Consider the following 27,740-nt stretch of genomic DNA (forward strand, 5'->3'; position numbering starts at 1 on the left):
CATTGATAAAGAAAGTCGTCGGGAGGGGGAAGGAAAAAATGTAGAAAAATGAATGCAATATAAATAGAAAAGCGTCCTATCAGTTGTCAGTAGACGGTGACAGTGCGACAAGTCGATAGATGTAAGTACAAGTGTCAAACTTTCCATTACATTCTTTTGTTGTTAATACTCCCGTTGCTTTTGTGAAACGATTTAACATCTTATAACGAACTAGCTGAGGTGTACCAGGCGTTGCTCAGGTTTGTGAATGATTTGGAATAATGTTGTGAATTCTAGGATTAACATTGACTTTGATCTAAATTCTAGAAATATAATATGCATATATTTTATATATAAACCTTCTGGAAGAAATTCACTAATTGACAATATAAATTTCCATTGCTTAGTTTAGAAGAACTAAGCGCACAAACAGACAGACGCGGATAGCGACTTTAATTTATACTATTTAGAGATTTAGCTTTGGTTTAGATTGTAATTTTTGTTATTTTTCATTAACCAAGTCAAGCTTTGTCCGGTCAAAATGTCCGGTTTTCGTTTATTATCAGTCGATCTTAAACATGCTTATTTTCTTATTTTTTTTTACTAGCTTGTGTATTTTATTGGGTTATTTTTTTGGTATTGGTTTGATTAAACTTCGAAAGAGCTTATGTACCAATTAATTATAACTATTAGACACAGACAGTAACGATATTTTAAAATAAAACAATGACTGAATTTTTGTATTTTGAAAATAATAATATTAGATTAAGAATGTAGATGAATAACTTTATTATGTTCTCAGCGTTATTCAATTGCAAAATATGAATATATTTTAATAAAAAGATTACCTAATTTTGAAGTTAGAATAAGAAGAATCAAAACAATAGAGAGGAACTTCCTTCATTCAATGATGCGATTTATTCTCACGTATGACATGTTGAAAACACTAATTATTAGTAACACAGTCGAACAAACGAAATGAAAACCAAACGAGCAAAATCATTACACTATTAGGAATTCACAAACCCTTACTGTCACTTCAATCTAGATCAGTGGCGGTTCGTGTTCTTTTTAACAGGGGGTTCCGAAATTCAAGAGAAGATAAACATATCTAATTAAAATTTACTTACTGTTGTTCTTCGTCAAATAGTCGAATACGGCAGCAGTCACACATCTTAAATAAAGTTAGTGGGAGGGGTACCTACATATTATTGTTTTTAAATCACTTTAGACTAGACACAATTATTAGGTAATGAAAAAAGTTTTATAAGAATTAAATTGTTTAATGTTTTTATAGCACTCAATGTATGTTGCTAATTATTATTGTTTTTTCGAGAAGAATAATTTCGTAGAATATATAATAGATATTTCAAAACATAAAAAAAAAAAACAAATAAAGGTGGCACGAAATAAATTTAGTTTTTTTTTCACTTATACAAAAAATCCATGCGCCAACTTTTTGCATTTGAAAACACTTCAATTACGCGGGTATTAAAATCAGGTATAGAGGTAATCAGTTCCTTCTCTATACTAATCATACACAGGGCATTTAAACGGTCTTGGGTCATTGTATTTCTAGAAAATGTCTTTACTTTGCTGAGTGTGGAAAAGCAGCGCTCACTTTCAACCGATGTCATTGGTATCGTGCAAATGATTTTGAGTAATGTAAGAGTTTCACTGAAAATGGACTGTAAAGAGCATTCTACAAGATATTGCAGTATTGAGAGGGCTCCATCGGCACCGTACAGTTCTTCGCGACCATATAAAACAATCAGTTCGTTTATCAATTTGACATTTTCGAGGAAATTGTAGGTTTTCACTGTCTGCGTAAAATCTGATTGAGGAAATTTTTTATTGTAGTCGGAAAATTTTACTGGGTTAAATAAATTGGAGGCTACGAGGTGGTCAATAAACTGAAATCTGTCTTTCGATTGGATTAAAAGAACATCACAAATTTCCTTTCGCATGATGGAATATTTAACATCATTGGGTCGGCGTTTTTTCTGCGGAGAAGTTGGTGGAATATCGTCTCGAATCTTCCCGATGGCTTTTTCGAAATGAATAATCCCGTGCAATATTTTGAAAGGGTCTATTGATCGCTTCTGTAACCCTTGAAATAAAATATGACAGTGGGGTAAAATAACTGCGAAAAAATTTAGCCAGTACAGGAATTCTTCATTTGTTAAATAAGAAAGAAGAGACTGAGCTTGGTTATATGTATTATAGTCTCCGTCTTCCAAAGCCATGATAGCCTCCATGCACTCTTTGTAGTTCCATCTGGTCTGTGGGGGGGATGGTATTCTTTTCTTGACGTTTTCTTTTAGTAAAGTCGAGCGTTTCGGTGATCTTGAAAAAAATACAGGAAAAGCATGCAAGTTCGAAAAAAAGTTTTTTACCGTGTGGTTAATTGCTGCGGCCCTTTCTAATATTAAATTTAATTGATAGCAATACACATAAAAGGCGTTCGGAAATGTTTGTCGAATAATAGTTTGTACCCCTCCCACTTTTCCACTCATTACGGCAGCGCCATCATAACTTTGTCTAACCAATTTATTGGCACTTATTTTAAAAATGTTTAGTTCGCTTAATATTTCAGCAGCAATGGCTTTTGCAGTGTGATCTTTTGGTGTCACTAGCTTCCAGAAACGTTCATAAATCTTACTGTTGTGGACGTACCTTAAAATAATCACCAACTGCTGAATTGTCGAACAGTCAGTGGATTCATCTGCTTGAATAGCAACGTAATCGGCTTCGGTGACCTGCTTCATTATGTGTTCCCGGCACACTTGCAGGATGGCATCCAAAATGTCATTTTGCACACCCTTGGATGTTCCTTTGAAAACACTGGTTCCCGACAAGTGTTCTTTCATAGAATGATCGATTTCGGCTATGAAATTCACCAGAGCCCGGTAGATCCCCGGATTTACCGATTCCGAAGACTCATCAAAAAAGGCAAAACCTTGACGAAGAAGGAGTTGGATTCTGCCAAACAATTTTACTGCCTTCTTTTCCACAAACAATGCGCAAAGGCACAAAGGAACTCATAAAAATGTTGGCATCGGAATCAGTCTCATTATCGTAAATTTGTTTATATTTGGATTGCTGAGAACCGTCACAACCCATTTGCAGATTATCATTAACGACTTCCTTTCTTGCTCGCTAAGCCGGATTATCACATCTTCTAGGTATTTTGATAATCGTGTTACGGTTAGATCCATTAGGCACTGTAGATTACTTTCCGCGCAAGTAGCCGTAATTCTTAGGGATTCTTTCGGCTGATAGCACTCTTGTTTTGCTTTCAAAACAAGATCATAGCAAGGAAAATGTTGAGGATTTGTTGCCCTTACTATCTCATACTGTCGTCTCGTAAAATCAGCTTCAACGAACATCTTAAGTGCTTGCAGAGGCGTCAATTGAGGTACCTCATCGTTGTTGGTAACTCTACTGTAGGCTTTTCTATATTTACTAGCCCGTGTTGGGGAGTTCGTAATATCTTTAAGCACTTTCGAGGCGGTCCTATGTCCCGTTGTCTGCAACACAGATGTAGCAGCGTAAACAATAACTTCATCACCTGCGGAGGCCCTTATTTCTTCCGTTTTTCTTCTTTTAATACGCTCACTTAGTTCTCCAAATGACTTGGGTGGTCGACCTTGCGAGGAGGCTGATTCAATGGGAATCTCGAATGTTCCCTCTAACCATGATTGGTTTATTTTCAGGAAAACATCTTGGTGTTTATTTGCCTTTACCCATCGTTGCTTAATTTGTGATTTTACATAAGAAAATCTTTTTTTAAAGTCTTCTTTAGCCTCTTTGTTGTGCCCATAGCGCATAAGGAGAAAATTCTCATAATAGTCAAGTTTTTCATTTAAAGTTGGTAAATTTTGACTCTGTAATTGGTCAAATATGTATTGACGAGTCACTACTTTAGTACCCGAGGTAGTAGGTAGACCTGAAACAAATAAAAAAAACCATTTTAATACAAAATATCGCACACTCAATATTTCCTATATTTGACAAAGAACCTTTCAAAAGGGCTTAGCTCAAAAAAGCGTGATTTTGTGCGGCTATTTCTTATGGAATTAGTTAGTTACATATATGCACTATATAGTATAATGAAAATTAATACAGGGACGGACTCATAAGTACATTAAAAAGGCACTCGAATTTAAATATATTAAAAAAAAAAATTTTTGACAGAGTGATGTTTGTCGTTTTAAAAATGAATGACAGAGAATGTTAATTAAATTTTTCTGTAACGAAAACATATTGTTCTTACCTGTATTATTGCAATCCATCACAGTTAAAAGGGAAATATTAGCTTGAAATGAATAATGCACGTTTGGAAAGTAATAAGTTTAGGAGAGCGCCGAGAGCCGACACGTACTCACTTGTTCACTATCGAATTCCGACTGATCAAAGTCGACTCCCGCGCTTCCAAGGAGGGGGGAGGGGATGTTATATTGTACATAGAACTGTTGACTCGCCAATTAAATAGATACCTTACCATTATATTGATTTTAAAAAAATACTTTTGGCCGTCTAAATCATTAAAATCTACGTATGTGCGGCGGTGGACCTAAAAAACCAGGAAATTTTCGGATTTTTTTCAGTGTTTGCTCATTATCTCAGTAAAGGAAGGGTCTGACCAGTGTAGTTTGCATACATACTTTTAAAGTCAAAGATATTAGAAGAACGAGATATGCTATGTTGGCCGCCGGACCGTAGCCGGAGTACTACCTAATTAGGGTACTTTGAACGGTATCGGGACGTGTATGCACAGAAATCTGTTATATGTATTAGTGCGGATACCTTAGCGTAAGCGAAGGTTTGCAGTAGTATTGGTGAACAAAACCGGCGACACTCGGCAAAACAATTCCACACAGTATGAACTGCTCATAGCACATCTCGTTCTTCTAATATCTTTGTTTAAAGTAGACTAAATTTGCTATAATTTGAGACCAAAGCAAGCTATATAAAGCCATTGGTTTTCATGATACAGTTCTTCAAAAATAGGCAATTTTTTCCAAAAAGTGAAATTTTTTTGAAATGGTCACTTATTTTGTAAAATAATTTCTAAAATACGCATCCCACTTCAAATATTGTGTGAAATAAAGTTGTTGTAAATTTAATAAGCTTTTATTTGAATTTGGATTGATATCTGTAGAATAAACGATTCTCTCAAAAATGGCAGATAACCAAAAACAGTCATAAGTGGGTTTTGGGTGAAATGCAAATAAACTGTTCTCGCGTCTTTTATTTATTATTATTTTACATTATGTGCGTGGTCGATAATTATGCCACAAAATAAACCCACGATGACTCATGGGTATAGGTAATAATGGGTACTTGAAATTTGAAATAGTCGTAATTATATTATAACCCTCGGACAAACCCACGATGATTAATGGATTTACTTCACAGCACAATAAAACCATAAAAAGACGCGAGAACAGTTTATTTGCATTTCACCCAAAACCCACTTATGACTGTTTTTGGTTATCTGCCATTTTTGAGAGAACCGTTTAGTCTACAGATATCAATCTAGTCTCAAATAAAAGATTATTAAATTTACAACAACTTTATTTCACACAATATTTGAAGTGGGATGCGTATTTTAAAAAATTATTTTACAAAATAAGTGACCATTTCGAAAAAAATTCACTTTTTGGAAAAAATTGCCTATTTTTGAAGAACTTGTATCTTGAAAACCAATGGCTTTATATAGCTTGCTTTGGTCTCAAATTTTAGCAAATTTAGTCTACTTTAAAAGTATGTATTCAAACTACACTGGTCAGACCCTTCCTTTACTGAGATATTGAGCAAACACTGAAAAAAATCCGAAAATTTCCTGGTTTTTTAGGTCCACCGCCGCTCGCACAGCACTTTCGAAGTTGCAAATTTTTTTTTTAATACTGGTTTAGGTCCTAACAACATATAAAAAATTCAGAATGACTGGACCTTTTGCAAGCACGGATGTACATCTTGACTGGACTACAATGGGGGGGAAGCATTTCTCAAATTCTAACATGGCCGCTGAAGCAGTTGTTGAAGTGGTTTATTGTAAAAGTGTCTGCCTTTTTATACGTTTTTACAGCTAAATAATGTCCGATCTAACCACAAATGTTGTTCAAGTGGCGGATAATACATCTAGAAAGCGAGTCATCATCAAGGAATCTTGGAAAAAACACGTGGATAGCCGTAATAGGTCCTTAAAAATCTCCTTTTTTGAGTGGAATCATTCATTGAGAGTCGGCCATTACTGGGTGATCTCAAAACTTCGCTCAGTTGTTTTTAATAATTTTAAAGTTTGTATTTATTGTTTTCAAGTTTAATTTTTATTACTGTTTTTTATGATTATTTCTAATAATAAGTAATGTACACAATACTATTAACAAATTAACAAAAGTTTTTATTTTATTTATTTATTTCTTGTAATAAGTAAGGTACATAATATTATTGGCAAATTAACAATTTTTTTTAATAAACTTAATACACTTGTTTTGTTTAAAACCACGAGTTTTTATTAAGAATTAATAATTGAAAATCCTCGATTTTTGTGCAAAAAATATCTGTTTTTGAATTTATCGAGATGAATACAAAAAAAATAAGTGTCAAAAAAAAAAATTATTATCATAAAATTGCTACATTTCCTTAATCATTTTAATAATTTATATTGTTCTATAATTTAGTTTATTCGCACAATAGCTTTTGAATTTATTGTGATAAATACAGAAAAATTGTAATCACAAAATATCTGCATTTCCTTTTTTATAATATTATTGTGTTTTGTTAATAGTAATAATAATAATAATAATCTAGGACATGAGATAAAAAAGAATTTGGCATTCTCAAAATATAAAAATATTACCATTTGTTATTTCGGCTACTGGCATTATACCTAGCTCTCTCATTAAAAACTTAGGCGTATTAGGTTTATCAAAAAATTTATATATAAAGATGCAAAAGTCGGTTATTTTGAATACATGTAGGATAACGAAAGATTTTTTAAATAATTTTTATGTTGAGGGATCAGTAGGATTTATAGGCCCTGTTAGGAGTTCTACCGAGCCGAACTCTCTGATATGAAAATATCTGGAGTCGGTGAATTATTTTCCCATTTGATCTCTGGTGATTTGACGTATTGTTGTTCTTGTATTGTTTTGTATTTATTTTGCTTATATAATGCACTTGCACAGTGTTGATTGACTAGATAATCATTTGTGGAAAAATGTGTGGAAGGGTTTAGTTTTTCCTATGGGGAAGATTTAACCCGGACAAAAAAATTGGATGACTTGTATAGCGCTGTTTTTGTGCAAAATCACCTCAAGGGCGCTGTACAAACTTATAATACATTTTTACAGTGATCTATGTTATTACTTAACTATTTATGGAGAAAATATACAGTACAATACTTACCTGGTAGGTCACTTGAGATGACACTTGATTAACATTATCTAATTGTTTATTGGCGAAATTTAGATACAGGATTTAGGACTTAATTGGTAAATTTAATATAACTGGACTTTTTCTTAGGAATGGTATATTCAATTTAAGGATACGACACCTTAAAAAGGTAAGTTTTTATTTTAGACCTGAATTCTGTTGGACTTGTTAGGGATCTTAGTTCCGGAAGGAGTTTATTCCAAGCCTTCGGCCCAGATACTCCGAAAGCGCGATCACCAAACTTAGTATTTGGCTTGCGCTTAGGTTCTATCAGTCTGCCTACAGCTGATGATGTTGCTGATCTAAGAGTTGACTGCCTCAGACCAGTGTTTTCCGGGACGTATAGTTCAGAGATGTAGGGTGGGGCCATTTCACTGATGGATTTAAACACCATCAAGCACAGTTCGTACTGGATTCCTTCAAGGCATTTGAGCCAGTGAAGGTTGCGAAGGTGTTCTGAAATGTGCGAATATTTAGAAACCCCGGTTATGAGCCATGCTGCTGCATTAAACACTGATTGAAGTTTGTCAATTTGATATTTTGGAAGGCTGGCATAAATGCCGTTGCAGTAATCGAGACGTGAGACTACGTAAGAGTTGATAAGTAGTTTTGTTGCTTCTGTAGGAAGGTTTCTTCGGACAGACTTGAGTTGTCTTAGGTGAAAAAAAACGGTGCTTACAGTCCTATTTATTTGACTACTAAACGAAAAGTCTGAATCTTAATTGACACCGAGAAGTTTGACTGTTGTTTTTGGGATGATATCGCTGCCGGAAATAGTAATAGGTGAATTGTCTATGAAATTTCGACGTTTTTTTGTGGCTGCCCAGAGAAACTTAGTCTTAGATGGATTGAGCTTCAGCTTGTTTGAAGATATCCAACGAGTTATTGCTTCTAGACATTCAGTTATACGGATCTTGAGATTATTGATTTCATTTGGAGCGCAGTAAAAATAAACTTGCTGATCGTCAGCGTAGCAGTGAGACAAGAGATCAAATGACTCGATTATTTTGGAGACATCATTTGTAAAAAGGATGAAGAGAAGTAGACCCAAAACGGATCCCTGGGGTACCCCTGAAGAAAGTGTTGCGAAGTTGGACAATTTATTTCCAACCCTCACGGCTTGTAAGCGATTGGATAAATAGGATACCAGCCAATTTTTTATGTCGGAATTCAAACCAAATGTTTCCTCTAAACTCCTAATGAGGAATTCATGATCAATCGTGTCAAACGCTGCACTCATGTCTAGGAGTGAGATAAGTGATAACCTACCTGACTCTACGGCCAGAGTTATGTCTGATAGCATACGAAGTAGTCCGGTTTTAGTTGAGTGGAACTTTTTGTACGCAGATTGACGTTTTGCGAATAATTTATTTGAATTCAAGTGACTGGTTATTTGTGCGGCAACAATTTTCTCCAGGATTATTGAAATAAATGGTAAGTTTGAAATGGGCCGATAATTACCTAAGTTATCGGCGTCTAGTTGTGAATTTTTCAGGATTGGTTTTTTCAGGATTTCTCAGGAGAGTTTTTCAAAAAAGATCCAGAAAATCACTAAAGCAAAATTTACGCCATTCCCTTAAATTCCCTTATTGTTATATAATTTAGTTGATTAGCACAATAGTTTTTGAATATTTTGTGGTAAATACAGAAAAATTGTAATAAAAAAAAATATCTGCATTTACTTTTTTATAATAATATTATGTTTCGTTCTATAAATTGGTTTTGTTTAATTCTTAAATATTGCAATGATTGTTTACTTTTGTTTAGAGTACAAAAAATATTTTGTTTATTTTTTTAGGAAAACAATAAAAAAAATTTATAGGTTTTCTTTTTGTAAACACATATTCTAATCCATCGCATTTTTTTGTAAGAAACTTATGAAAAAAAAAAAATCGAAAAAAAAATTACGTAAGTACATTTGTATTTTATTTTATTTATCTTCTTTAAATTTTTCTTAAAAAAAATAAAACATTAAATATTTTCGTTTCATTTAAATCAATATTTTTTTTGGCCCTATACTTGTCATTCACATGTCAACGGTGTTGAGAAACAAACACCGATAAGTCGCATACTGGTGAGTTCCTATATACGATTAATTTGACAGTTACTTTCAAATGCCGATAAGTCCATCATTATTTACGTAATTACTCCTAAACTATTAAGAAATAAATGGTTTTATCTTATTATTTACATCCGTTGTTTGACAACAAAGCCCACCTAATAAATAATTCTCTAGTTTTTATTTAAAAAAACCTTGTAATTAAAAAATATTAATTTCCCAACATTTCACGAAAGTGGACTTATCGTAGATAGGAACTATACGACTCAAATAACATTATGAACAATTCACAGTGTATCTTTAAATGCAACTTGAGTATTTGTCGAGAGATTTTGCTTTATTTTCAAATTAGTCGTGTTTTATTAAATATTTATATATATAAATATCAGTTTCACTTAATTACAATATTAGCGCGCTCCCTCTATCATTCGTATTTACATATCTGTCGTTCAAACCATCTTTGAATGGTTACTACGGGGCCTTAAGCTTCACACCTCTCGTACTCTCCTCTCAAAGCTCTAACGTAATTAATATAACGTAATTACTGTTATTAGGGATAATTGCGTACCAATATCACGAATTAATAATTAAATAATCTAATGTTTATTTCAGTGTACAATGGCAGTCAAGATATTCCTTGTCAGTCTCGCGGTAGTGGCCCTTGGCCTAGCCTCAGAACTCCCAACGGGACTGGACCCAGCTTCCGAGGGAGTTAAATCATCGGTAAGTTATTATTCTTTCAGGCATTATTTTATTGAACAATGGCAGCCGAGATATTCCTTGTCAGTCTAGGGGTAGTGGTTCTTGGCCTTGGACTTTAATTCAACTGCTTTGAGAAATAGTCAAAATGACGTATTCGAAGATTCCTTGAACGGGTCATAGGTCACAGGTACTCCATTAGCTTTCTCCAGACGGTCCACATAATGCACAACACACATTTCCATCTATGAAATAAATATTAAAGTCGTCAAAAGGGCAAAATAAGGTGCATTAAATCTGTGTGTCTTTTTAAATCATTATTTTTTTATTTTATTTTTTGTAATATTTTAATGAGTTAAACCTCAAATTGTAATATATTATTATTGAAGACAATATAAGCAATTCCTAAACGAATATTTGAAAAACAAAAACCAGAAAAAGGTACGGTCACATCTAGAACTTAGAGTTGAAAGGTAGAACATTTTGTGTTTTATTTAAAAAATAAAATATTCATCCTAAACTTGCAGATAAAGTCAATAGATGTCGCACATTAAAATAAAAAAGATATATTTATCTAAGACACTGTCTAGATTGCCTGATAAACTTGGATTAATCATTATAAAAAACTCGCCTTGCGTCAGATCCATCAGATATGACACAAGGCCTGATGCACACGGTTAATGGACTAAAAGCTAATTATAAATAGATTTTTGAAAAATCAACATTTTTTTTATTTAACGAATTCTTACTATCTTGGCAATACGAAAGTTTAAATTTTTATCAAAATTACAAAGAAAAATCGTCTTTAGTTCTTAACATGGTCATTTATGTGTTTTAAAAAAATTATATTGTATTTTACATAAATATTTTAAATCTGAGCAATCAGTTCGTTTGTAAGAAATCTCTAATGTCTCATTACAGTGTTTCAATAAAAAATATAATTTCAGGTAATATTACAATACTTTAAGTTAAAAATGTACGTACTTTAGCACGATATTAAAAGTTTTATTTTTAACAATTACTAGGCACGGTATGGATTTCAGACATTGAAATTTGTTTTTAACATAATTTAGGTAATTGTTTTTATGATCTTTATAGGTAGAACTATCTTACTCGTGTTTAGATATTCGAAATAGATTTCTCTTGTTTAACAAATATAGAAAACTATAGACCCATTTCCTTGCTAAGTGTTTTGTCAAAAATCATTGAAAAAATCGTTAAAAGTAGGCTTATATAGAATCCCAGAAGATTCTCTCGCCTAATCAGTTTGGATTTCAAAACAACCTAAACACAGAATCTGCAATCTTAGACTTGACTGATAAGATCACTAAGAGCCTGGATGAAGGCGATTCCGGCTTAGTCATATTTTTAGACTTAGCCAAAGCTTTTGACACGGTTTCACACCCATACTTTTAGAAAGGCTAACTCAAATAAGTATCCGAGGTAGAACTCTTAACTTGTTCTCATCATACCTAACTGACAGATCGTAAACGGTGAAAATTAACAACATAGCTGTAAGTAACCCTTTAACTATTCAATCCCACAAGTCGAGTTGAGTAGGAGTCCCACAAGGAAGTGTCCTAGGCCCTATTCTGTTCCTCATTTATATAAATAAACTCTGTAAACTTCCCATAACTGGAAAACTAATATCTTTTTCAGATGACACTGTGCTTATATCTCGACACAAAAACTGGAAAGGAGCATTAGGCATAGCTCAAAACGAAATAGACCTTATAAAAAATGGTTAGATGATAATCTCCTTACCCATAATGCTGGAAAAACAAATTTCTTAACCTTAAGTCTGTCAGCTGCAACCCAACCTACCAACAACCAGAAGATAATAATTCACTCCTGTCTGAGAACTTGCTCTTCATGTTATTGCCCAATTCTGGAACAAGTCACACACATAAAATACCTGGATGTCATCATTGATCAACATCTTCGCTGGGATCAGCACTTGGCCAGTCTAACCCCACGCATCCGCAAGCTCTCTTATGCTTTTCGACATCTAAGAAATATCCTTACCACCTCAATTCTTAAAACTGTATACTACGTTCTCTGCCAATCCCTACTAGCTTACGGCATTATAATCTGGGGTGGCTGTGCACAATCTACCATCGAACCTCTTCTAAAAGCCCAAAAAATGGTAATACGTGTCATTAACAAGCGACCGACAAGATACCCCTCCACTTGACTCCTCATGGAGTATAAGGTCTTAAACATACGACAACTCCACCTAAATTTTTCGTTAATAGGGGAGAGTATGGTATATCGTACCACTTCGAACATAACTCTAAATACTATATGATCGAAATGGGTTAGAGAATTGGAGTTAGGTTCAAATAAATTCTTATTTTTTTTTTTTTTTTATATATTTTTTTTATTATTTATTTCTTTATAATATTAACAGTGTTCACATAATTATTTATATTTGTACATGATACATTTCAAACTTATAACTATAATATGTTGTATGTAAGGTAGGTTTGAGGAGGTGAAACTGTATGTGATTAATATTGTATGTTTCGTGAACACCTCACTAGGAGAACCTGTGCTGAGGTGTTTACGTGGTTATGTATAGGTGTGACAAGTATTTATGTGTTGTAGAAGAAAGTTTTTATTTTTTACAAGTTTTAATTTTAATTATTATTATTATTTATTTTTTTTGGTTTTTGTAAATTGAATATTCATAAAATTTTAATAGTTTTTGTAAATTGAATATTCAAAATGTAAATGTAAAAAAAATATATTAAGTGCATTTATTTGTATTGTAAGTGTGAGTATAGTTGGTAAAATCTCGAAAAACGTGTTTATTTATTATACACTTTTTATGGTTTAGTTATGTTTGGTTTGGAGTTATTATGTTTTGAAAAAATAAATAGGTTTTTGATCCAGGCTGTGATGTGTTTTTTGTGAATTTTTGCGGATGTATTTGCAGTTAGTAGTTGCTTAAGAGTAATGGGCATACAATTAAACAGTTTAGTAGCGTAGTATTTAAAGTGTCTTTGTCCGTATGTGGTGTGTGTTATAGGTATGTTTAGTGTTTTATTTGTAAAGGATCTGGTTTTTAACGAAGTTTTTGGTTGAATTGGAATATGGAGTTTGTGTTGGAGGAGGTGCAGTAATGCAGATTTGGCATAAAGTTGTCTTATTGACAAGACTTCTAATGTTTTGTAAATTTCGCTTGATTCTGCGTCGAATGGTACTTTTAGGATTATTTTAATTATCGCCTTTTGAATTTTTTGGATTGGATCAATTGTCATTCTTGTAGCACTTCCCCAAGCTAGTATTCCATATGTGGCAATGGATTGACACAGTGCAAAATATATGGATCTGAGTATTGTTAGAGGGAAAATGTTTTTGATGGACTTCATTAGGTACATGACTCGTTTTAGTTTATTAGTGATGAAATTAATGTGGTCAGTCTAGCGTAAGTGTGTATCAATAATAACCCCTAGATATTTTATTTGTTTTACCCTTTCTAAACGTTCGCATTGGCAAGTAAATGAAGTTTGTTCACAGTCATGTAGTAATAGGTCTATGTTAGTTGGAGGTTGGCCTCTTTGTGTTATACTGTGTGTGATGTATTTTGTTTTAATTGTATTAATGGTAAGAGTATTACTATTTAGCCATTTTTTTACAATTGATAAACTTTTTTCGGCTATTATAAATACATCTTTCCATGTGGCTGCTTGACAGAGAAGAACTGTATCGTCAGCGAAAGTCACAATTTTACCTTCAATTTTAATGTCACACAGTTCATTTATGTAGATGAGGAATAATAAAGGGCCAAGTACACTCCCCTGTGGGACCCCATATGTAATTAAAAGTGGTTCACTTGTCTTGTTGTCAATTTTAACTTGTTGCGTTCTGTCAGACATAAAGCTTTTAATTAAGTCGAAATCTACACCATCAATGCCAATGTTTTTTAATTTCTTAAAAAGTTTTTCGTGTGAAATTGTGTCGAAGGCCTTACATAGATCTAAGTAAATAGAAATAACTTTTTTCTTAGCGTCAAGATTATGTGTTATAAAGTCCGATACATCAGCTATTGCATGTTCTGTGGTCCTGTTTTTCCTAAAGCCATGTTGGTTCATCGATAGTATTTGTTTTGTTTCCAGATAGTGTTGAAGTTGTTTTTTTATAGTTTTTTCAAGAATTTTCGAGATGGTATTTAGTAGCGTAATAGGTCTGTAGTTGTTTACATTATTTTTTTGTCTTGATTTAAAAATTGGAATAACAAGACCTTTTTTTAGTAAGCTAGGAAAAATTTCTTCTTTAAGACTACGATTAATTAAGTATGTGAGTGGTTTAAGTAGTTGTTGGCTTAATGTTATGATAGTTTTAGAGTCTACACCATCAGGTCCCGTAGTTGTGTTATTCTTTAATGTTTCAATTATTTTGTTGGTATCTTCAAGTGTAATATTTTGAAATGTGAAGTTTCTGTTAATATTTTCATTGTTGATGTTAGTTGCATCGTTTTGAGGTTCCTGAATATCTCTGAGAGGTGACGTGTTTTTGATATTTTCAGCTAGGTTAGCTCCAATGTTTATGTAATTTTTGTTAATATAATTGAGGATTTGTGTTGGATTGTCGTGGAAGTGGACTTCTTCATCATCAATAAGTATTTTTTTTATGGTATCATCTTTATTCTTCTGTGAATGAGTACTTTCCCTCAGAATTGACCATACGCTTTTAGGGTCATAGTTTGCTGTTATTAGTTTGTTTCGATAGTATAGTTCTTTAGCTTTACGTATTATCAGAGAGCAAATGTTCCTGTACCTTTTGTAGAAGAAATAAAGCGAAGTGTCATAAGGGTTCAGTTTAACTTGTTTGTGTAGTTTGTCCCTTTTTAATGCGATTTATGATGCTTTATTTATTTATTGGGTATGATATTTATTTAAATCGTATTTTATAGGCATCTGGAATATTTTCAAATTAAAATTTTTATAAAAAATGGTTTTCGGTACGATTTAACGAAACGGTTCGGTTAATCGTACCACCGGTGTGGTAAATTGTACCTAGACCATTATTCCAATTTATATCAAAGAAAACATGGACATTTCCTGTTCAAATATAAAAACAAAACTCTTTTACAACACAACTATACCACCAGAACAATTACCAACGGTCACTACAAAGTACCTTCACTACATACTACGTCAGCTTAAAGACAATTTTTCTTCCTAGCTCCTAAAATCTTTAACCTTATCCCTGAAAACATAACAACCGTGAGTCAACCCCATTCCTTTAAAAAATAAATTACGAAATAGATCCTTACACACGGAATACATTACAACTACAATACCCATTCATTCTACACTCTATCAGTTTAATCACATTTCAGACAAAACATAATATATCCTTATTCCCTAACTTAGCGTTATAGTATGTACATAATTAATTAGTTTGATCTATTTACTAATAATTTCTCAAATTTTTCATCTTCTTATAATTCTCTAACATCTCCATTCTCTTCTTGCAACCCAAACTAGCTAAACATCATTTTTATAATTTTTATTTTTTATATTATAGAAATGCATAGATTCTATGTCCGCAAACTGTAAAATTCACCCGCCATAACATAGGGTCATCCCTAGCATAGAGGGTGAAATATCACAAAAAACCACATGCACTCTCTAAATCATTTATCAATAAAATAAATAAATGTCTTCTGGTAATGCGTTATTTATATATTATTACTTTGATTATTTTCAGGTAATGCGTTAAACATTACATTAATAGTATGCCTCTTTGTTCTATCTCCGTAAACATTTTGTGATTTATCTGTGTAAATAAAAAATTTAAGTTATATACATTTTATATTTCCTTAAATTCCTTCTATATTTCATACTTCATGTACTCTTGTAATATACTGCATATATAATGAACCACGACAACACGGGTATGTGGGTGGTCTAAACATTCCTAATAAATGTAATAACCATTTCACAGGAAAAAATATTGTTTGTTCAAAATCTTAAATCGCCGAAAGTTCTTCACCGATTGCTGTAAAATTGCATTATATAGATGTCACATGTGACAGGTAAGAACATTTTTTAAACAACGCCATCTATTGGACGTAAAAGCAATGCGTTCTATGTTTCTCAATCTGCACGGACAGACTGAGCCACATCAACGAATATTTTTTTGCCTGATATCAGTTTTAGGAAACCGAGTTGTATTTGTTTGTCCAAAACTATTTATTCCGTATACTGTAATTGTTTCCGCTTATTCTTTATATACACCGTACAATATATTTTTGCTAAGAAAAAATTTCAAGTCATCAAATTTCCCTAAAATCTGTATCTCTATTGTAAGACCAACGTAAGACCAAATGAGATTTGTTAGATCAAGGAGAATCGCAAATGGTCGATAATTTGTAAACTCTGTGTGATGGACCAAGGTCTTTCCCAAGGTAAATGATATAAACCGTCATAGTAGAGCCATCTATCGGAACAGGCGCATATGAATTATAGGGAACTGCATACGTGGGTGAGAGTTTTCCATTGGGGTTGCAACATAAGAACTGGATTGCCCAATTATATTACAGAAAAGGAAAAGGGGAGGTGCGAGTTTGACAGGACAAAGGGATGTTTAAAAGTTGAGCTTTGATTTATATGACATCGACCTTGAAAATATTCCCACCAAATGATTAGGTGAACGAACTAGCTAAACTCAAGGCTGATCAACTTGACATTTTTAGGGGTTCACAACCCTTTTTAGACGCGTAGCATCACATGGAACGGCGCGAGATTTGGTTGCAACAGGTCTGTTACTCGAGAAAAAAAGGTTTCCGATTTCTTTAAGGATTCAAGTGGAAAGATTGAACAGAATTTTTATTTAAAGTGCTCACTAGACTTTACACGGCGGGTATAGGAGAAGAAAATCCATTAAAAGTAATGGCCAGAGGTAAAATAAATTTATAGCTTTTTTTGTTAACATTTTCAAGTGATGTTTGGCACATTATAAATTATTTATGTCTTTTCGTGGATGAAAGAGACAAAACAAAGGTGCAACCCCGATTAAATGAAAAAAAAACACGCCCAAAAGGAAGGAGCGTACTAGAATATTTGGCAATAAAATTACGTACAATCAGGAAAAAAAAATCGGAAGTTGGAGGTAAAAATCGCGGAAGAGTGTTGGGTTCACGTAGAAAAGGGAGGGGGGAGTGAATCGTCGAAATATACCATTCCTAAAAGAAAGTCTACTCCAGTTAAATTCAATTTTCCCAATCGTGTCCTAGATCCTGTATCTGAATTTCGCTAATGAACAATTATATAATGTTAATTGAGTGCTAATCTCGAGTGACCTACCAGGTAGATGTTGTAATGTATATTGTCTCCATAAATAGCTAAGTTGTGACGTAGATCGCTGTAGAGATGTATTATAGGTTTGTACAGCGCCCTTGAGATGATTTTGCACAGGAACGGCGCTTTGCAAGTCATCCAATTACTGCTATTATTTTATTATTATCAGAGGCAAATTGAAGATGATCAAAGCTAAGCTCGTGAAAGCGTTAAAAACAAAGCGTACCACATCATAAACAACTGTAGACGGTAGGGGATACTGCTGCAAGTCTACGTTAGATTGTGACCTCAGTCAAGGGTGATTGCACTGGGCATTTCTCGGGTTTAGACTGGTTAGTATAAAGAGACATTCGTCTATCAGGGAAGCAAACGACAGTCATTAAAGCAATTTTGCGGACACAATAGCATTTTAAAATAAAAGGTCCGGAATTCACACTTCAAAAAAAAAGCTTTCACTAAAGCATAATATAGAAAACGCCCTATGGGAATCCGGAATCGCTCTCCAGTCCACGCCTGATCATTTGATCGCATGAAACGGACGCCAGGGTGTTAACCTTTTTGAAATAACCAGAATGGCCTAATTAGCATGATGCGACTATGACCTAAATAGAAAAGAACATACGAGTCAATAAAGGTTAGAATAGCACATATTTAACGAGATTAATGAGAAAACACGGTTATAAATAGTTTGAACTTAGAAAAAACGAGAGAGTTTTTCGAGAATTTTTGAGGAGTTAAATTGCAGAGTGAATACGTCGCGGCAGTTTAAATAATTAAATTCAGACTTGGAAGAGTTTTGATAATTTTGCAGAGTAAGTGCGTCGCGAGATTTTTAAACAAAAGTGCTCAAATTAATTTAAGCAGTTTTACACAGGTTTGGAAAGTAAACGGCAGTTTTGATTTTTGATAAAGTCACGGATTATAAAATAAAAGATAGTCCCGAAGGTTAATTTTGATTTGATGAAGTTGCGGGTTAAGAATAAAATTATGATTAAAAATAATAAACCCTAAAAAGTCTTTCCCGAATAAAATTAAACGCAATTGTAATGATTTTATTAAAGTCACGGATTATAAATGAATTCGTAATTTTTTTATTTTTTTTTTATTGTTGATTTTACAATATTTCAAAAAAAATTAAAAATAATAAACCCTAAAAAGTCCTTCCCGAATAAAATTAAACGCAATTGTTATGATTTTAATAAAGTCACGGATTATAAATGAATTTGTAATTAAAAATAATAAACCCTAGAAAATTCCTTCTCGAATAAAATAAAACGCAAGTGTTAAGATCTCCCTTTGAGATTTTGATAAAGTCTCGTACAAAAATTAAATTTATAATTGCAAATTTATATACCTAAATGTCTTGTTATCGCGAGTGTTAGGCTCGATCGAAGCCGTGTTATAACTAAATTTTTGATAAAAAAAATAATATCCCTGAAGTCTTCTTAAACACAATGAAAGACATAGCTGATATATTTGATTAATTGCTAGGTTAGGGAGGAAAGTTCGAAGTACATTCATTACGGTGGGTAGTGTGGGTAACACAACCAAATTAGAAAAAATAAGATTGTAGATATCTCGGATTAAGATATAAAATATTAGGTTACCATCTCAGGATAAATCTAGTAGTAATTATGGGGCGCTCCACCCAAGAGCAATGGTTGTATAAATTCCCACTTGGATGTTGCTATTTAGCTGGTAGGAGCTTGGTAAGTGTTTTTCATTTCCAATTGAGGTGTTCCAGTTTAACTTAGAACGAGCGATGCTGACATCTGTCGACTAACAATTACCACTAATCCATTTTAATATGTATATAAAACCAACATGTCAATTTTCAGGATTCCCCAACAAGACCAATATTATCTCGGTAGTATCATTCGCAAACCTTACCTCATACCCGAATTTAAACCTCGATTAAACTTCGTAGTTGGTAATGTCTGATAGTGACGCTGCAAATTCGTATCCCACAAATATGGACTAGTCAGAAGATTTTTTTTTCACACACTATCATGTGATAGGGGTTGCCAACGCGGACGGAACGGACTAACGGGATGTTGAAAACTATTCCCTCTGACGGTACCGTGTTGAGTGATGGGCGCGAGAATGGAATGAAAATTGTGATGCCACCTGGTAATGAACGGGAACATGGTTCGCAGTCGGGGCGTCTAGGATGGAGACACCTTGGGGCGTCTGTAAAATCAACGTGGAGAGGGCGGCGACGTGATATCACGCTATCACATTATCCAACGGTGTCGACCGGGAAGCTGATGTAAGCCAACTGGAATGCTCCCTTGGCGGAATTAGAGCAGCTTCTTTGAGGTGGAGTGTAGGTCTGACGGCACGTGGGGGTTTGAGCTTCATCAGACGAAACCTACACGACACACTTTCCGCGTTAGCATCATGATATGGGATGCAATTACTTTCCCCATCTAGAGTCAGTAAAGTAGATCGTCCGGAGGTATGGGCGTTGGAGCGATTTCGGAAATGACGTGATGACTTAATTTGTTTTCTCTCGGACGTGAACAGATCCGTATAGGTCAGGGTACCTTTATGAAATGGGTTGCCAGCTGTGGGGGTATAGTCTAGCTGCGTCGGAGTCAGCGTTTGATTTCTGATCACCATTCACCGTAATCGTATTGGTCAGTGGAGGAGCCAACGTAGTTTGGAAAATATTTCGTTCATATAGCTTACCCCTTCTCCCTCTCCCCCCTCTCATTCCTTCCCTTTAAAAGATTAAGTGTCGAGTAACAAAATTAATATATAATAAAACAGATGGAGGCGACCCCGGAGCTGAGATGGCAGGGAATTCCCCGAAAACCGACGCTCTATGCATGTCGGTACTATACTATACTAATTTGTGCAATAACGAAACTATTTCATGTCCTCGGATTTATTTAAGGTCGGAAGGATAAAAAAAATATAGGTGATTACTACTGTATTAGAGTAAGGCGTACTGTAGGGGACGAGAGTAGATTAAACGCACGGTTTTATAAGAAAAGTTTAAAAAATTTCAATGGTAAAGAGATCACTCACTCTAATTTAAACGAAACTGGATTACCACAAACATATGCATTAATAGCTGGTTCATATCTCATATGAAATTCAAAACCAAAAAAAACACAACGCTGAAAAAGAGCATTATTGCGAAAATAACTCTTAAGATCTTGTTATTGTATGCTCCATACGGGGATCGAAAAGGCTTAGCTAGGGTTTACTTTTAAGGTACGCCTTCTAAAAGGTGCCACCAACAGCTTAGGAAAATCGAAGGACAATGACCAGGATGTTACATCATTTTACAGATCAGACACAGAAGAAATCATCATTATTTTAACGTAGGTATAAATGTAGAAGGGCGGATCATTACATCTGTGATTTCTTGATTTATATTTAGGTCTGATGATATTTTAAGAATCTCTCTGATGGAAAGGAATCGAAACGCTGATCAAAATGGCTTTACCAATGTTAAGAGAACAGATCTAAACCTTCCTCTCCCTCCTCTCTCTCTTCATTCTCACGAGTAAGAGTGACGATGCCATACATTAATGGCTCTAGGCAGTTGGGACTGTTGTGAGGTGTGTACATGAAATAATTAAAATAAATAATTTAAAGATTACATTGAACTTTTAAAATGGTCTCACGACTCTGGCCTAATCATAAATGCAAAAAAAACTAAATTGATACACATTAGATCACCCAATGCCAAGGTAAATACTATTATACCCGAAATTAAAACACACAATTCAGATTGCCTACATGTTGGTATCCCTGCGTTGTGTACATGTGAAAATATTGAACTGGTTAAAAAATATGTTTATTTAGGTGTTATTATTGATTGTTTTTTCAAATGGGATTTACAGATAAATAAAGTCTGTGAACGACTGAGATCTATTATTAGTAGATTATATAAATTAAAATTTTATGTTCCAATATGCACACTTCGAATAATTTATTTATCACTAGCTGAATCTATCATAAGGTATGGAATTACAGCTTGGGGATTTTCCTCTAAAACAAATATAAATCATGTTCAAGCAGTTCAAAATTCTCTTGTTAAATTATTAGCTCATAAAAGTTTATATGAACAAAGGCATAATGTTCCACACCTTTATCAAAATCTGAAAATCCTCTCGGTAAGAGCAATTATGTGGTATAAAATAATTTTTCAGCACATAAATAGCCCTATGTACATAAATAGACTGGAACACACTTACAATACTCGATTTACATTAAATGAAGGACTAATCGTACCAAAGCATGTAAACAAATATGGAAAAAGAACGCTAGACTACATGATACCAAATTGTTTAAATATGTTACCTGCAGAAATCAAAAAATGTACAAATATAAAAAGAAATTTTTTGTTGAAAAATTGGCTAGCTGAAAGAAATAGTTTGTACTAGACTCTAATACAAACTATTTCTAACTGCATACGCTTTAATTGTTTTTTGTTTTTATTTTTATTGTATTACACCTCTCATGATATGAATGTATACATTTGATATAATCTGTTTAAGTTAAAAGCACCCAATGACAAACTACTTTAAAGTAGTTTATTGGGACTTTTTGATTTTTGTATATTATTTTGATATTTAATAAAAAAAAAAAAAAAAAAAAAAGTATTTATTTGCTTAGGTTCCCCTGGTGGAGTCTCACCAAGGCCTAACCCCTCGGGAACGAGAGCTGAGAACCCTGTTGAAGCTGAAACTTGTCAAGGAAGGTCACCTCGGGCCTGAAACTCTCGGAGCTAGTGCATTGCACGCGTAAGCATTCTCCATCGCTTTTAATCTCACTGACTCAAATGAATTTGAAAAAGGTTTGAATTCTCAAACCATCAGATGGAAGAGTTTTAACTGATATGTTATTTTTATTCAAAATTATTAAATCTCTAATTGCAGCCCTGAATTATTGGCATTAATTTAGCTGCCAGACAAACTCGAAGCAAAAACTAATCTAAATGTAACAATAACCTCAATACTAACGACTCTATTTATAAACCAATTCCAAGAATTCATCACCTTGCAAACAAATGCAGTGAATTTATTGATATATTCAGTGTTAATACTTTTGTGGTTTTCAAAAGGCAACTTATTTAAAACCTATTTGTTCGTTATACTTGTATCATTTCTTGCCTTTTATTTGAATCTTGTCTCTATACCTTCCTACTAGTATATCGCATACTTCTTTAAACATACATATTAATGTACGAACATACTTAAATTATTTATTGTACTTTGATTTATTTACCATTTCAGGTCCTATTATTTAAATTCGATATTAATCACAGGATTGGTATTTTGCCATTACTTATTAATTAGTTATTTCTATAGACACAACTGATATTATTTTTCTTCTTTTTTAATCCTTCTCTTTTATAATATTACTTTATACCTTATGAGAAAATTACAATATTACCGGTTTGCGACAAACATGAATAATTGTATGCATATGTACTTGTATGTAATGTACTCGTATGTATTTACTTTATATTTAAAGATTTTCTTTATTTTCAATATCAGGTGTAATTATTTGGATTTGATGTTAATCAAAGTATTAGTATATGCTATTATGCATGTATCCTGTTACACTTTTATTATTATAAATTTTATTATTTTCAAAATTATCAACTTTCCTCGTAAAAGCCCGATTAGGAGTTGATGAAAAATAAATAAATAAAAAATATACTCTCTGTATTGGCTTAAACAATATTTAAAATATTCGGTGTGATTCAGAAGACACCCAAAAATTATATTTTTAAATTTGAGTTCGACTATGGGAAGTGCCTCTTACAGAAAACAAATTAAATCAAGCTGGTGATTTGCAATATACATGTGACAGTTGAAACCGGTCTGGAAAGGGCGGTTGGTGGTACAAGCGAAGTGTTCAGAGTTCAATTCTCGGTCGCAACTAATAAGATTGTTTTTTTTTAATTCAATATATTTGAATATTGTTCAAATTGCTTCCATAATTTCTTAATTAATGAAATATGAACACAGTGGAAGAGTTAAGCTACTCATCAACCAATCTTCATCTTTCAACTTGAAAACACAATATAATCTCTCATTTTATTATTATATTGAAATCCTTTTCTCTTATTTCTTATTCTTATTTTCTTATTCTTATTTCTTATCTCTCATTCTTATCTCTTTCCTTCTTTTACATCCTTTTCTCTTTTCTATTTGATATAATTATGTTATATATATATGTTAAATTATTATTTACGCGCGTTTTTCTCCGCCTTTTCAACACGAGCATTTGCTCTAAAAAAAGGTGTATCAAGATGTACTAAAAATAAAACAAACTCAATGTAATGTAATAACATGTAATTGTAAATTTAATGTTATATTTGAACTTCATCATAACTTGAAATTACCTAATAAAAAATAAAAAAATAAAAAAAAATCTGAAGCCAGTGAGACTATGGAATCATCTATAGCTTCATTTCAAAAGCAAATATACACAGAATTAACTATTTTTTTTATTATTATTAAATTATTGTTGTGAGGCTAAAGGTAGTGGGGAAGGGAAAAATAATGTGAAGAGCCTGGTGAAGTACCTGGCTATTCAGGCCACCAAACACGACTAAGGTCATTTCCCGGACGATACTGAAAGTAACTACCATTCTGTAGATTTTTCAAAGTGTCCAATTTATTTCAGAACTAAGTTCGGTGAGGGTGGAGACTATGGAGGCGAGCACCAGCGACTACCTCAGCACATCCCGTCTTCTGTCGGATACGAGGCCCCCGCCCCAGTTGTCCACTATAAGCCTCACAGCCAACTTGCTTCCGCTCCTGCCGCATTGAACGAGTTAGCCCCTCAGATCTTTAGCCGCCCCCCGCAATCCAGCCGCGGACACCTTGCCAAAAGGTCAAAGCTACATTTTTTTAATCATTATCTTAGGTATGGAACATGAAAACAGTCGTAGACGTACACACCTCACAATACAGGAGATCATGTACTGTTGTTACTGAAGACCGTCTTTGTTTCATGTGGCCGTGGTTGGCTGCTGCCGGCGATGCTCGGGCTGAACAATAGACCATAGCCGACTCTTTCCCACTCCCAACACAACACAAACAGACACATATGTGTAGGTGGCCGTGGTTGGCTGCTGCCGGTGATACTCGGGCTGAACAATAGACCATAGCCGACTGTTTCCCACTCCCAAAACAACGCAAGCAGACACATATGTGTATGTTGCCGTGGTTGGCTGCTGCCGGTGATGCTCGGGCTGAAAAATAGACCATAGCCGACTCTTTCCCACTCCCAACACAACACAAACAGACACATATGTGTATGTGGCCGTGGTGCTGCTCGGGCTGAACAACAGTAGGGTTTTTAGGTAACAAATGTTTCCCAACCGTCAAAAATTTTATCGGTTGTGGTACAGAATTTGAACAATTCATCAAATTTCGACGTTAATTTTCAAGTTCTGTGAAAGTCCTGTTATTATTTCAGTTCTTTTAAGCGATTGGCCCATAAAAACATAATAACAGAACTTGTACGGAACTTGGAAATTATATAAATCATCTTTTTAATTATTAATTTTACATTCCCAATATATAATACGCAATGGATCACAGAATATATAGTACACAGAATGTATCAATTGCGCCTCAATTATTGCTACTAGTTCTTACCAGAAACAAGAAAAAATAATAAGTTAAAAAAATATTTACAAAATTTGTAATAATAGTATTCCTTTACAAGAAAGTACCTAATTTAAAGAAAATGATTATTACAGAACAAAACGTGACTATGAAGATAATCTAATAGGTTGTTTTGAGGTGGTCGACGCCTACGCCCAGGGAATGGCTGCATCACCTGTTCCAGAACATATGGCTAAGGTCGGAGGTGTTTTTGCAATATACTCACTCATTTGTGCACTGGTTGAAAGTCTTAAATAAAATTGTAAGTACATTATAACTTTTTATGGCGTTACTAAAAAAAACGTTTTAATTTTTACACAATTGATAATGATACATTTCATCATAAGCAATAATTAGTTGCCTGCAGTATCAATACAAATATCTCCCGAGTAAAAATAAATGCCGCCGACGGGAATTGAACGCGCACCTTCTGATGTCCGGTCAGATACTCTGGACCACTGAACCACGTCGGGTTATTTCCAACACGCCAAATAATTCAATATGTACTAGTACTTCAATCAATAATTACTGCTTATTATATTTTTTCACCTGTAAATAACCAACGTAATTTTATGTTAATAATTAGGCGACTAATTATTGCATAAACATTAGTTTATCATTAAAAAAATAATGATATATTTTAGTATGGTTTTTTAAGAGTTGTGTAAAATTTAAAACATGCAATTTAAATTTGAATTAAAAATGAAATCATTTCGGTGGTATGGGAGAGGAAACATTTTTCTCATTGACTAGATTTATTTTGGGGTGAAGAGTGTTCCTCTCACTGTCCGCGCCCTGACCACAAGAAGGGTGTTCCTCTCACTGTCCGCGCCCTGACCACAAGAAGGGTGTTCCTCTCACTGTCCGCGCCCTGACCACAAGAAGAATGTCTTACTAATATATATATCTACCCATTGACCTAATATCTACCTTTATTTTTTTAATTTTTTTATTATTATTATTTTTTTAGATTATTTTTTAATGATAAACTAATGTATATAAGACAAGGTTTTATGCATATGTAGCATAAAATATAAAAAAAATAATTATAAGCAATAATTGGTCGCCTGAAATATCGATACAAATTGAAAATATCTCTCGAGTAAAAATAAATGCCGCCAACGGGAATTGAACCAATGCCTTCTGATGTCCGGTCAGGTGCTCTGAAACCACTGAGCTATGTCGGCTTATTATTATTGTTTATAATAATTTAATATCTACCTATTAAATGTTACTGTTGTTCATATGAGAGTGTGTGTGCATCCTTCATATAACTAGTAGGTACATATACATATACAGCAATGTATTTATTAAACAATAAGTAAGGAATAAAATACCTACATATTTTTAATTATATCGATATAAATTCGGATTAGAAGTTAAATTGATTCATTTAAAATCATTCAATTTTTAAGTGTTAATAAACACATATACAATATTTATTGAAAAATGTAAATTTTAGAACAGCTGGGCACCTTAATATGAATATTTTTTTGAAAAAAAAAATCGATTCAACTTAATTAGTACAAAAAAAAACTACTGTTGTAATCTGGTGAACCCCCATATAATTTGACCACATTATATAACCATATATTATATTTTGACACTGCTGACATGGATACCCAAAATGTCAATTGAAATTTATCTTTGTAGAAATAAAAATAATTTTAAAAAAACTAATGGTTTTAAGCGGCTTTATATTATGGAAAATAGAATAGTCAACCAACCGGAGACCGAAGCATAATATGTATAAATTATTATATATACGAGACACATCGATTATTATATGTATGAGACACATCAATTATTATATAAATGAGACAAATCAATTATTATATATATGAGAAACATCAATTATTATATATATGAGAAACATCAATTATTATATATATGAGACACATCAATTATTATATATATGATACACATCAATTATTATATATATGAGACACATCAATTATTATATATATGAGACACATCAATTATTATATATATGAGAAACATCAATTATTATATATATGAGACACATCAATTATTATATATATGAGACACATCAATTATTATATATATATGAGACACATCAATTATTATATATATGAGACACATCAATTATTATATATATATGAGACACATCAATTATTATATATATGAGACACTTGTCACGCTTTATATTTCAAAACCTAGCGGTGTCTTAAAATTGTGTCTTGTTTTCAATTTCAGGACTGGTGTCTTCTATTTGGAAACCAATGCTGATGCCTAATACTAGCAAGGATAATTAGATATTGTGCATTATAAATGAATTTTAATAAAGGAATTACTGAAAGTAAATTGAAACTGGAGTATTAATAATTACATAGAGTTATATACATAATTAATAAGTTTACCACCACCACCACATGCACGTAATGTTTACCTATAATGCATACATTGATTATTTAAATTGCACTTCACCCAATTGAGTCCCTTGCACGGAATGGCTTAGAAAATTTTTCCATAAAATATGTGAGAAAACAAGAAAAATATTTACTGTAAGTAATTAAAAAAATAAAACGTGATGTTAGCTGGCTACACCACTTCTTGAAACGTCATTATTTTTTGCACAGAAAATAG

General features: G+C 33.1%; 1 protein-coding gene across 2 annotated transcripts; it reads left to right on the top strand.

The window, feature by feature from the left end:
• LOC149425588 (uncharacterized) lies at positions 1 to 27,464 on the top strand. 2 transcript variants are annotated; one of them, XM_089651191.1, is made up of 6 exons: positions 1 to 121; positions 10,094 to 10,204; positions 22,123 to 22,250; positions 24,145 to 24,354; positions 25,229 to 25,395; positions 27,351 to 27,464. In XM_089651191.1, exons 2-5 carry the CDS (start codon positions 10,100 to 10,102, stop codon positions 25,389 to 25,391), a joined length of 606 nt encoding a protein of 201 aa, XP_089507317.1. In that variant the 5' UTR covers positions 1 to 121; positions 10,094 to 10,099; the 3' UTR covers positions 25,392 to 25,395; positions 27,351 to 27,464. The 2 variants fall into 2 exon arrangements, with proteins under 2 accessions (XP_089507317.1, XP_089507316.1); XM_089651190.1 differs by lacking the exon at positions 1 to 121 and adding an exon at positions 8,714 to 8,856.
• Positions 27,465 to 27,740: the final 276 nt, after the last annotated feature.

This window comes from Hesperophylax consimilis, chromosome 3 (assembly GCF_061612785.1).
Source record: "Hesperophylax consimilis isolate HC1 chromosome 3, BYU_Hcon_1.0, whole genome shotgun sequence".
Lineage (NCBI taxonomy): Eukaryota > Metazoa > Arthropoda > Insecta > Trichoptera > Limnephilidae > Hesperophylax > Hesperophylax consimilis.

Bases quoted from the DNA above. Each gene is read 5' to 3' on its own strand.
- LOC149425588 (XM_089651190.1), top strand. The intron at 10,205-22,122 runs GTAAGTTATTAT...TTATTTGCTTAG, and splicing joins CCGAGGGAGTTAAATCATCG to GTTCCCCTGGTGGAGTCTCA. The intron at 22,251-24,144 runs GTAAGCATTCTC...AATTTATTTCAG, and splicing joins GGAGCTAGTGCATTGCACGC to AACTAAGTTCGGTGAGGGTG.